The sequence below is a fragment of the Mirounga angustirostris genome, unplaced genomic scaffold, assembly GCF_029215605.1.
Source record: "Mirounga angustirostris isolate CCGP_5_RB_7025 unplaced genomic scaffold, mMirAng1.0.hap1 SCAF_12, whole genome shotgun sequence".
Lineage (NCBI taxonomy): Eukaryota > Metazoa > Chordata > Mammalia > Carnivora > Phocidae > Mirounga > Mirounga angustirostris.
In genome coordinates, this window is record NW_026991720.1 from 28,189,370 (window position 1) to 28,201,653 (window position 12,284).

Genomic DNA, 12,284 nt, shown 5'->3' on the forward strand with positions numbered 1-12,284 from the left:
ACAATACCTTGCTATTATAATTATTGCCTTAACAGTCAATTACCTTTTAGGGAAATTTAAATAGTATGAGAAAATATTTGTTATATACTTACCCAAGTAGTTACCAGTTCCAGTGTTCTCCGTTGTCTTGTAGAAATCTCTTACTTCTTGGGGCGCCTGGGTGGCTCAGTTGGTTAAGTGTCTGCCTTCGGCTCACGTCATGATCCCAGGGTCCTGGGATTGAGCCCCGTATCAGGCTCCCTGCTGGGCGGGGACCCTGCTTCTCCATCTCCTTCTGCCTGCTGCTTCCCACTTGTGCTCACTCTCTTGCTCGCTATCTCTCTCTCTCTCTCTCTCTCTCTCTGTCAAATCTTTAAAAAAATATATTTCTTGAAAGACTTCTTGTGACTTAAGTGCAAGTCTGGTGGTGATTCTTTTAACTTTCTTACATATGAAAAAGTAATTTACCTTCATTTTGAAAGAAAATTTCTTTCAGTACTTTAAAGATTTTGCCTCATACTCTAACACCTTGTTTTATAATGAGAAATGTGTTCATTTTTGCCTGTTTCTGTGTACATAATGTCTTTTTTCCCTCTAGCTGCTTTAAAGATTTTCTCTTTAACACTGGTGTTGAGCAGTTAGTTTATAATGTGCCTTGATGTAGTTTTCTTCATGAAAATGTCCTATAGTTTTATTCTAAGACACAGTTAAGTCACTTGGAAACAGTTCAATCTTTTCAGGTTTTACTCTTAAGTTTTGTTAGGTGGAACTAAATAGTGTCTAGTCTTGGATTAATTTTCCCCATTTCGGGACCACGATTCTTCTTAAAGACTCTAAGTGATGACCCATGAATTTTGAGGTTTCCTACTGACTGTTGAGAACAAGTACTATTGCAGGCTCTGTGTGAGTTTTCGGCACTGCCCCCTCTCATCCTTTAGGATGATTTCTTCTCTGGCCAGAGGTGGTCTCCTCACATGTGTGAAGCAATCAGTATTCAACTGAATATGGAAAGAGGAAGGGGTAGGAAACCGTATTCTTGCAGGCAGACTCTAGCCATTTTGACCTTCCTGAATTGTCAGGTCCATCTTCTCAACTTGGGGAGCACGCTAGTGCTTTGTGGGTTCTTGTTCCCTGTGCCTCAGCTTTGAAAGTTTTTCCGGGTCTTAACTTGATCCTCAGCTCACCACATTTGTTTCCTGTTTCTCAGGAATCACTCTCCTGGGTCGTCTGATGTCCAATGTTTTGAGAACTATTTCTTTAATGTATTTTTTTCTGAATTTTTAGTTGTTTCAGGTAGGAGGTAAATCTGTTCTCCATGACTGCATCCTGACAAGAAACAGAATGATTGTTTTTTTGCAAGTTAGAGTAAGATTTCTCAACCTCGGCACTAACATTTTGGGCCAGATAATGCTTTGTTTCAAGGGTTGCCAGGAGGGCTGTCCTGTGAATTATAGGATGCTTAGCTTCATCCTTGGCTTCCACTCACTAGATTCCAGTAGCAAACCATACCCCCCCACACACCTGATAACTGAAAATATCTTCAGACATTGCCAAATGTTGGGGGGGGGGCAGAGTTAAAGATGGGCTAGAAACACCCTCATTTGAGAACCACTTGAACATTATTTTTGTGAAAAGGTCTCCTCACTTGTGTTTCAGTATTTTTTTTCATATCCTAAGTGCAAGAAATACCCAACCCCTGGCCTAGAACATTAAGGCCATGACTATGCAATATAGAATTAATGAATATAAGATCTAGTAATCAGTTGATTCAAATAACCATGTACTCTCTTTCTCACAAAACCTTTCTACGATCAGATATCAGCCTATTGTCAAAGCAGTGTTGATTAGGTTAAGTGGGATGGAGTTTTCTAGCCCCTTGATTCACTTGTTCCAAAAAATCCAAACTTGTTGTAAAAAGCCAAACTGTTTTGGTTATGTTAACAACAGCTTTCCTGTATTCCAGATGTTTAGTAAAGTTTTCTATCACAGAAGACCCTGCTGTTTCATCTTTCTTTAAAAAGGTGGGGGGAGGGGAGGAAGGAAGAAAGATGTGTTTGTACCTCATTGAATGAGAATACTGATCTTGACCTCTCGCAGAGAAGCCACCCATTGGACTTCTCCAGAGAGTAGTTAGCCCTTAGTATTTTCTTCCCTTCTGCGATTTCCCTGGCATTTCCTTTTCTTCTTTTTTGATCACCTCTAGGAAGAACAACTTTTAGAGTCATTAGTAGAAAGTAAGAAAATGATATGAAATTAAAATGACTAGTTATAGAAGTCAGTATGCTCCTAATCCATTTAAATATGCTTTTTCATTCCTTTGCTGACCTATAGCTGGTAAGGGTAAGTATTTTCATGATTTTTTTTTTTTTTGCTTCATTGTATTAAAATCTTTATAATAATGTGATTTTTAAAGGAATATCATGATCTTGTTTACAGTGTCAGTCTCCTAGTTTCTAGACAAACCCAGAATATTTAGGTTAACTTTACCATTTATGAAAAAAAGTTCATTTTTGCCACAAGAGTAAAGTGGAAACAACCTAATATCTACCATTCATGTGGGAATAAAGGTAATGGCTGTGAAGGTGTTATGATAGCATGGAAAAGAAATACTCAGTAATGCTAAGTGGAAAAATACTAAATTATGTATGTGATATTATAACTGCTAAAAAATTTTATAAATATAAGTAGAATTTATACCTAAACTATTCACAGTGGATGAGTTTAAAGGGTTTAGTTACTGATTTATTTCCTCTGTTTTCTGAATTATCTTTGAAGTATCTATTATAACTTAAAAACTAAACACACTGACTAAATGTTGAGATAGAACAAAATAATAAATTTCCAAAGTCTACCTTATTTGAAGGCAACCTTATCTGTTTTAGGATATAAATGATGGTATGTATTTACAGATTTTTCTGGTACGTGAATCTATCTGACTTCCCTGTTTCTTTGATTTTCAGGATATTTAGAAATTCTAAGAAAATAGGGTAAACTGAACGGGTAGGGTCGGGGGTCTGCTTGCTATCCAGATTTTCTGCTTCAGACAGTGCATTGCCTTTTGCCAGACTGACAGACATTCTTTGGTTAAACTATCCTTCACTATGCAAAGCACCTGTTTTTCATTTTTCTCTCTTCTGTATATAATGCAATGCAATATGTATGTAACATAATACAACACAACACAACACAGTACTAATTGACTTCCAATAATAAAGAAATGTCAAAAATGAGCCAGAAAAGTTACCTTCTTTTTAAATCAAATTTTTTTTAAAAAATTCTTAAATTGGAATATAAACTTACATTTAATTTTATGAGCTTATTTTCTTGATCTAGTAAGATAATTTCACACTTCATAGGTATGTTTTACTTTACATTGAATATATTATTTCACGTAAATGTTGAATACTGGTTTGCTTTGCTTATGATTCTAGGTCTGTATGTGTTGATTAAAATTGTCATGCGAAAATACTAGTTGTTATTTGCCCCAGAAAGCAAGATGTGTAAATTCATACATCCGTTTTTAGTGAATTTAACAAAAACAAGCTAAGAAATTATTTGGGTCAATAATAGAAGTGTGAACAAACTCCTAATTAATATAGGTATTGACGTTTCTCTTTGGTGTTCAGCATAAAATGTGTACATAAAAAATATCAACCAAGATAATCTACATAGAATTTTGTAACATAAAACTTCCTATTAGTGGCCACATGGGTGCTATAAAAATACATGAGGTCCTTCTCTGTGCCATGTTTACCTTCTTGTGAATTTTCAAGCTCAGAATTTGAGCGACAAGGAAAGTATAATCAGATGTGGTATGGTAAATGCAGCTACGGGCAAGCTCTTAAACATAGGACAATTTTAAACCAAGTTATTGTATTTCAAAAGATTCGTATGCTGCTTAGTGCAGTTCAGGATTTTGCAGAGGAGCAGATGAGCTCTTAGGTAGCAGCGCCTTCTTCATAGTCCTTTTGGTACTTGAATCCCAGGCCTGGACACCTGAGTGGTCTCAGAATGCTAATGAACGGCCACCTCTTCTCCTGCAGTATCCCATTTGCCTCTCCCCCGCTTCCTTTTCCTCCACTGTTTTATATCCCTAATTTCTCTCAACACCAGGAGCAGCAGGAAAAAAAAGAAAAGAAATGCAGCATCCTTAGAATTAGTTGCGAAGGAAGAAGAAACATTTCAGTTAAATTTTTCCCCATCTCACATTTGGAACTCTGACTTAGATGCCTGTCCTGGTCTTGGATTCTGGAGCACATAGGGGCTGGCCGTGGTCAGTGCCCACCAAAGAGCCCCCTCGCGCACACCACAGCGGGGCCTACCAGGTTACTAATAGTCCTCACGTTGTTTTGTAGGCTAGCTATTTTCAAGTCAGTGTTAACTGTTTAAATTGGTACTATCAGCCTACTTACTCTTTTCCCTTGACTTCCAACAGCTATTACCCTAATTAAAAATTTAAATTTTCAGGTTCCATTTGAATAAGCTTCTATAATTCCATAAATCTATAGCAAATAATAATCTTTCTCAATTTGGGTTTTATTCCATCCACTTCTTCCACACCTGGTGACAGTACCACCTAAAGATGCTGGAGCATATATCCAATTGTTACCATAGAAACTCTCCACCAGTATCCTCAATTACCATGTCCCACATCTGTAGTTAGTCCATAGGTTAATCATGACAATTTATGACAGTTTTGCTGTGCATTGTTCAACCTCACATCTTGTTGGTTTCTTTTGATAATTTTCTTACATTGTTTTGGAAGACAAACTGAACTGAAATTTTTCATTATCAGTGAACATTTGATTAGTGCCATGAATAATTTTTCATTTAAAACTAGTCACCATAATTTTGTGTTTTAATAAACATTAATTGAAGATAATCGAGCATAACCCAGTTTTAAAGCAAGTCTCCAAGCCTTGCATTTGGTTATGTAATTGATTGAAAGCACAGTTCATTTGATCCAGATGATATCTCTGTGTTTTCTAAGAGTAGATGTTGATATGTTATGCCAAGAGAAAACTATATGAAAATATCATTTTACAGAAATAAAAAACTAGGTAATATTTTAACAATAGATGTTTTCTTATTTTACTTTAGTTCATGAGAGGATTTTAAAGTGAAAGATTTCTCACACAGGGAGATCAAAACTGTTGCTTTTTCAAAATTTATTTCTTCATAAATTCATGGAAACTAATGAATCAGTGGTGCATGGTGAAGTATATTTGCATAAAATATTTATTTTTTATTATGTTCTGTTAATCACCATACATTACATCATTAGTTTTTGATGTAGTGTTCCATGATTCATTGTTTGCATATAACACCCGGTGCTCCATGCAGAATGTGCCCTCTTTAATACCAATCACCAGGCCAACCCATCCCCCCACACCCCCCTCCCCTCTGGAACCCTCAGTTTGTTTCTCAGAGTCCACAGTCTCTCATGGTTCATCTCCCCCTCCGATTTCCCCCCCTTCACTCTGGTTTCTCTTCAGATTGCATAAAATATTTTAAATTGTGCTTATCAGACATAAAAAGAAAGAAATAGAGATTCTTGGTCTTTACAGCCTGTGTTTTGAAGATGGGATAATCCCTAAGAATACATTTCGCTTTCATAGAATCATAGCGCCAGAGAGATTGTAGGTTGTTTGTTTGTTTTTTTATAGAATATTGTTCGCCTACAAGTTTTATCACTGTCAATATGGGGTCTGTTTTTGTGATTTAAATTGCTATTAGAAATATTTTATCACTAAAGGTAATCATTGGCAAAGTAATTTTTCATTCATGTGTGTGATTCCAAAGGGCTTGACACATTAGCAAATATATAGTTTAGAATTACATTTCTTGAGGAAAATGCTTCATAAAGTATATTCATTTTTGAAAATATGATTTAATTATAGAAATGAAACAGGCTCTTTTTTTTCAAGAACTTGTAGGTACTATTTAAAGACTATATACCCATTGCTTTAAAATAAAAATTTTGCTCCTATAAACCTTTATAAAAGGCAGAAGTAAAAAGAGGATTATGTAGAACATACTGTATGTATTTAAATATGTAATGTATGTATTTTGTAGAATAAAAGAATGATGGATTTTCTGTGGAATTTCTTATATATCCTGTTCTCAATAGATAAGTCATTAATTGGTGTTATTTTTAACTTCTTGTTATGACCTTCTCTGGTGAAAGAAATAATAAAATTCAGCAGTTGTTTTATAAAACTAGGAATTACATAAAGGTGACACTAAAAGTTTTTTTACTCGAATAAATGGATAAACGAAGATTTTAAGGTTCTTTAAAATACAAAATAACGGTTTTATAATATATGTGCCTTGCATTTTTCAGTATTCTGTCTACTCATATTATTTCACATTATCATATATGTAACTTTGAAAGACTTTCCTTTGAAAGACCATCAGACATAAGAATAAAATACAAGAGAAGTTGAATTGTCTTATTTCTCAGTTCAGGAAAAGCAGTTTAATAACATTTAGTGTTCATCCAATTAATACTAATTTACCACATGTAATGCATTTAATCATTCAGTTAAGTAATTAGTAAATGTAAAGGAAAACATATGCCAATTTCTCCTTGGATCATAACCTCATACCTTCCATCGTCAATGAACTCCCATTGATGCTTACTTGCTACATTCACCTTTTGATATCTGTCACTGATGTGAGATCTTTTTTTTTTTTTTTAATGTGATTCTGAAGACCCTTCAGCTTGAATTACATAGTTCTTCCATCCACAAGTATGGCTGAAAGTTGAACTTGACATAGGATCAATATGATCTGGGCTAAATATCTAAATGTGACTGATTATGTTAGCATCATGTCCACAGATCAATACTGAGTTTTATTATGAGCCTGACTCTATAATTGCGTTTAATCAATAAACTTTTGTCTCCTTTCCTTTGCAATTTTAGGATTGTGCCATATAGGTTTTAAAAACTACATTCAGCTTACATTTAGGACTCTACTTTTTGTAATTACCAGAATGAGATCTGTCTATGAATTTTAAGGAACAATGGAGCCTCAGCTCTACCATTGTCAGGAGAGTCCACTTTTATCCCGATAACTGATTGCTTGCCCAATGTGCGCTACATTTCTAACAGAGCTAATGTAGTAACACCCAGCACTCCTTTTGGGTGGTGTGTGGCTTTTTCTCTATATACTTAGTAAATAACTCACATTGAAGACTTTGACAAAACATACCATTAATGAAAGCAATCATAAAAGCTTGCCTTTTGATAAACCCGCAGGGTCTACAGGCGTTGAAAGATGCAGTCTGTAAAGAACAGTAAATTTGGACCTTTGATTGAAGTGCCATTTGGGACGTTATGCTTTGTCTGCATATTTGCACAAACATGATGCTCCCTTTTTCATGTCTCCTAAACTTGAAGCTTGAGAGCATTCATTGCCATTTCTACATTATGGTTGGTCCCATTAAATAAGACTCAAAAAAAAAAAAAAAAAGACTGGAAGTGGTCCAGCGGAAGCCTGTGTGTTCATTTCTGCCCTAGTTTGCCATTTGGAAAGCAAGCTTCTAGCCATCGTTGCTGTTTTTTATGAATAGATCTGGGTTCTTTTCCAGTCGGTTCCTTCTGTAAATACATACTTAAAACGCATCTACCTTTCTTAAAATTGGAAAATAAGATTAGTTCTCTGATGAATATTAAAAGTAGCTTAGAGTGAAAATAGAAATTTCCTCATTTCAAATGATCTGCAGATTTTTCCAGGTCATTATTCATTAGGCTCCAAAAAATTACAATCTATGTTACTATGCTGAATTCTTGGCATCATATTTTTTGTAATACAAAATAGTCTATTATCATGAGGCATGCATTTTGTGTTCAAAAACTGTATTTGCCCATTATTAAGCCAGAAAAATAAATGTATTATACATGCTTTTTTGAATTTACAGATGCAGACCGTTTTCAGAAACATGGTATGGATGAGTTTATTTCTGCTAATCCTTGCAAGCTTGACCACGCCTTCCTTTTTAGAATACTGCAGAGGCAGACTTTGGATCACAGACTGAATGATTCCTATTCTTGCTTAGTAAGTACAAGTCTGTCTCTCCAGTCTCCTATAGGTTAGAATGAAAGATTTTTTTTTTTTTTTAAGTGAGAAACACTTGTTATGAAGCGGCATTTTATTCCTGACTCCTTTAATAACTGTAGTTGGGAGTTAAGGATGAAGGATTCCAATCGATTGCTTCCCAATTTGAAAATTATACACTTGAAGACCACTGCTGGGCCACTCAATAGATAGGAGAATAGACTCAAACAGACCCTGAATTGTGGTTTATCAGTCCCTCTGGAGAAAGCTGAATGAAAATAAAGGCTTTAATGAAGATAAAACAACCTCTGGGACAGGATTTACTAACACCTGTATAGACATTTTAAGGTTTAAATTCTGCTCACCCAATGTTGCTATCTTTCATTTTTCTCTTTTGTTCCTAGAAGGACAACCCAAGTGATGGGGGAAAGAAACAGTGCGAGAAATACGACAGGGCCACATGTAACATTGAAAATCTTTGGTTTCATTTAGCCCTCCAAAGATAATTTGAATTCCTTTAAAAAAATAAATGGGATTGAATCGAGTAAACTGCTACTCTGTGTTGAAACCAGCCAAAACTTGGAACATAAAGTATAGTTTACATTTTGAAGGAATGCTTGACTTCCTCAGAATGTGGGCAATTAAACTGCAGCCTAGGCATCCATATGTGCCCTTCCAAGGATTTATATTGTCAGTGGCAGTTCCTCAGAAATGTATCCAGCCAGACTATCCCTGTTTCTATCACCACAGTCTCTTGGCTCCTGAATGTGGTAGCTACCTACAGTAAAGCTACCTTGTCTTTAAGATTTCCAACAGGATGTGCTCAAGCTCATTGGAGATGTTTGAATAGACAGGAAGAACTGAAACCACTTATTGTTGTGATGACAACTTACTGCCCTGATAAATCATTTTTTTTTAAATTTTTTTTCATGATAAATCATTTATAGACTTTTTATTAAGTACTGCTTATTCAACATGTAACTATGGCTTAAACCCCATCCAGCCCAAACTTTACATGAAGAGTAAGAGCATCACAAAACCCTATGCTATCTTTCCAGGGGGAAACACCTGGAGTGGACACCAATAAGGGACTTTCCTGGTGGATTCCACTCAGCGGAGGGAGTTACTGAATGATTAGAAGTTGTTTGGGTTATGTGGATGATCCCACGTGATGAGGAGTCTGAGAACACTACAGTATGTCTTCAACTGTATCTAGAGGGTAGTAAGCATGGTGTGAAGAGACTGTTTGGAGGCAGGATGGCCCTGGATGTAAACCATGACTCAACAATGGATTTTCAGTGTCCTGAGCAGTTCACTAAAGGTCACTGAACTGTAGCCTATGTGTCTAAGCTGGAGATTGGAGTAACGCACAGGCATGGCGGTTCTAATACTACACAGACATGTTGTCTGTCTAGTTGAGCGCCTGCGCCATAACCACAGTATTTGCTCTTTTTTTCTCCCCTCTGCTTTGTCTTATTGCTGTCTTACCTTTTTGCATTTCTCACCCATCTTTTTCTTCTCTTGCACAGTTATCCTGCCCCCTTTTAAAACTGTTTATTTTTAGTCCATATTACCCATTGAAACGTTTTATAAAGCAACTCTGCTTAACCCTGACCTCTGGTGTTAGCCAAGCAGGCTACCTGCTGGTTCAGATGGCTCACAAGCATCCACGAACACACACGCACCCTTCACATCTCATTTTAAGAGAACCAGAAACTATTGTAAGCCATTAGCCCTTGTTATATTGGTCCTAGAGGGACAAAGAGAATGAGAACAGTGTCCCAAATATGCAAATTACCAAATAGTATACGTTTACTACCACTAGACTTAACTGGAATTTTCTTAGTTCACTTTATAAAATGTTTTTGGCAACTAGGCAATTTCAATTATAGTATCTGCTTTAACCATTCTCTTTATAATTGATTCATACAGGGTTTGAAGTTTTTCAAAATGTTATTCTCTGTGACTGATGATTTAGATACTGTGAATAAATTTGGCCGATTTTGAATGACAGTGGAGAAAAGCAGGTAGCCCGTGTCTTGCCGTGGCAATGAAGAGAGAATAGTATTCGATTACGAGTGTCCCAGATCAGGTCCAAAATTGATGACATTGGCTTTATGAAAATAACATGAAACATACCACTAATAAAAAAAAAAATGTCAAAAGACACTTGGATTCAGCTTCTTCTTATAATGTCAAAGAGTGCCTGAAGAAAAGCAAATCCTAGTACAGAAAGGAAAATTTTTTTTTTCTTTTGCAGGGTTGGTTTAGCCCTGGCCAAGTCTTTGTGTTAGATGAGTACTGTGCCCGTTACGGTGTGAGAGGCTGTCACAGACATCTCTGCTACCTTACAGAACTGATGGAACATTCAGAAAATGGTGCTGTCATTGACCCAACCCTGCTCCATTACAGCTTTGCATTCTGCGCCTCTCATGTGCACGGCAACAGGTATTTTTACTTGCAAACACACAGTGAAATGTGTAGGGTTGACTTAGGAAGAGAGAAAAATGTGCTTTGCCACTATCACCTAGTAACTGATTTTAAATAGCAAACACTTCTTGCAGGAGGCGGGGAGAAAACTCACAAAGGAAAAATGTACATCAATATGCTGTTGATTTAGGTTGGCTGCACTTTAGGTTTCTTTTTGCCGTTAAAGCCACTTGAAAGAGAAAGGAAGAGAATATCTATGAGGTTAGAAGTTGCCTTTTAGTTCTTTCGTACCACCTAGTACTAGGGGCTGCACAGCTTGAGTGTCCTCTGTATTTCTGTTGTTATGCATATGTATGTCTGGGTAAGGCTTGCTGATGGGTTTGTGTATACCTGATGCTTCTTGCTTTTCCACTGTGGAATAAGCTTTCACTGATAAAGCAAGATAAATAAGGAGGTTTATGTGGAGTCTTCTCTTAGCCCCTTCCCTAATCTATACTTCATTTTATTTTATTTTATTTTTAATTTTATTTATTTATTTGTCAGGGAGAGCACAAGCAGGGGGAGCGGCAGGCAAAGGGAGAAGTAGGCTCCCCACTAAGCAAGGAGCCCCCCTAATCTATACTTTAGGAACAAGTGTCCCCTTTTAGTGTTTTGAGCCAAAAGGTTAAAAAGTCACCTAATGCAGGCCCCCACCATCATGTGCCTCTAGAAGCTTAAAATCTCTCCGTGTCTCAGTCCCTCTCTTCTCTTAATCCTGTTCCAAGGGAACCTTTTCTGGGGTTCCTCCCACAAAGGAGATACCCTTTCTCCCATCCCCCTTTTAGCTTGTTTCAACCATTATTCCTTCTCTTTCTCTCTCTCTGTACTTCCTTTCTTCCACAAGCCTGTGTAAGCTTTTACTAGCCACACAACAGAACAGAGTGGTCAAGGGACTCTGAAGTCAGACTGCCTGGGTTCAAAGTAATACGAATTAATAGTGTGAGGTAGGGCAAGCTTCACAATCTAGTCTTGTCTGAAATTCCCTATCTGTGGGAAAGATATAACAGAGTATCTCTTTCAGAATTCATGAATCATCATAGGGATCAAATGCATTAATGTATATCAAGCACTTGGAACAGTGCCTGGCACATGAATAGTCAAAAAAAAGTTAACTGGTAGCTCATATTGTCTTAAGTATCGTTAAGCTGTCAAGCTACCTTTCCATTGTTCTCTTTTATCTTCCCAACCAAATTTCCATCTCCATTCCTCTCATTGCCAACAAGGCTTCTTGAGATAGACTGGGTAAGGACCTAATCCAGTAGCCTTTTCTCCAGCTTCGCCCTCCTTACTCCCTTTGAAAAGCTGATGCTCTGGACTTTCCAAGGGCTTGTGCTGCTTGAGACGCTGCTTATTTGCCCTAATGCAGCACTATCTCATCTCAGCTCCCTTCTTATTTATTTTTGACCATCTCTTTGCTAATAACTTTTTTTTCCTCCAGACTCCCAAGTGGAGTATAGTTCTTTTCTCACATCTGTTCTTGAACTTGCTCTGTTCTGAGAATTTTTCTACTTCACAGAAAAATTGTACTTCAGTGATCTTGCCCCTTTCCACAGCTTCAGTGACCTGTCTTTATACAGAATTCCAAACCAATTACTCTCCTAAGCTGTAGGTCTCTATCGACAATTGACAGCTTGAATGTTCTGGCACTTTCAACTCTCTGTGTATAAAATAAGTCCATCATCTTGGGTGCCCGGGTGGCTCAGTTGGTTAAGCATCCAACTCTTGATTTGGGCTCAGGTCATGATCTCAGGGTTGAGGAGATCAAGCCCCACATC

General features: G+C 36.9%; 1 protein-coding gene across 11 annotated transcripts in view; it reads left to right on the plus strand.

The window, feature by feature from the left end:
* Positions 1–12,284, plus strand: part of CADPS2 (calcium dependent secretion activator 2) — a 517,989-nt gene that overhangs the window by 363,242 nt on the left and 142,463 nt on the right. For all 11 annotated transcript variants that reach the window (XM_064575007.1, XM_064574999.1, XM_064575000.1 and 8 more), the window contains 2 exons: positions 7,904–8,040; positions 10,301–10,488. In XM_064575007.1, coding sequence (XP_064431077.1) covers positions 7,904–8,040; positions 10,301–10,488 — 325 coding nt within the window. The remainder of the gene's footprint in view (positions 1–7,903; positions 8,041–10,300; positions 10,489–12,284) is intronic.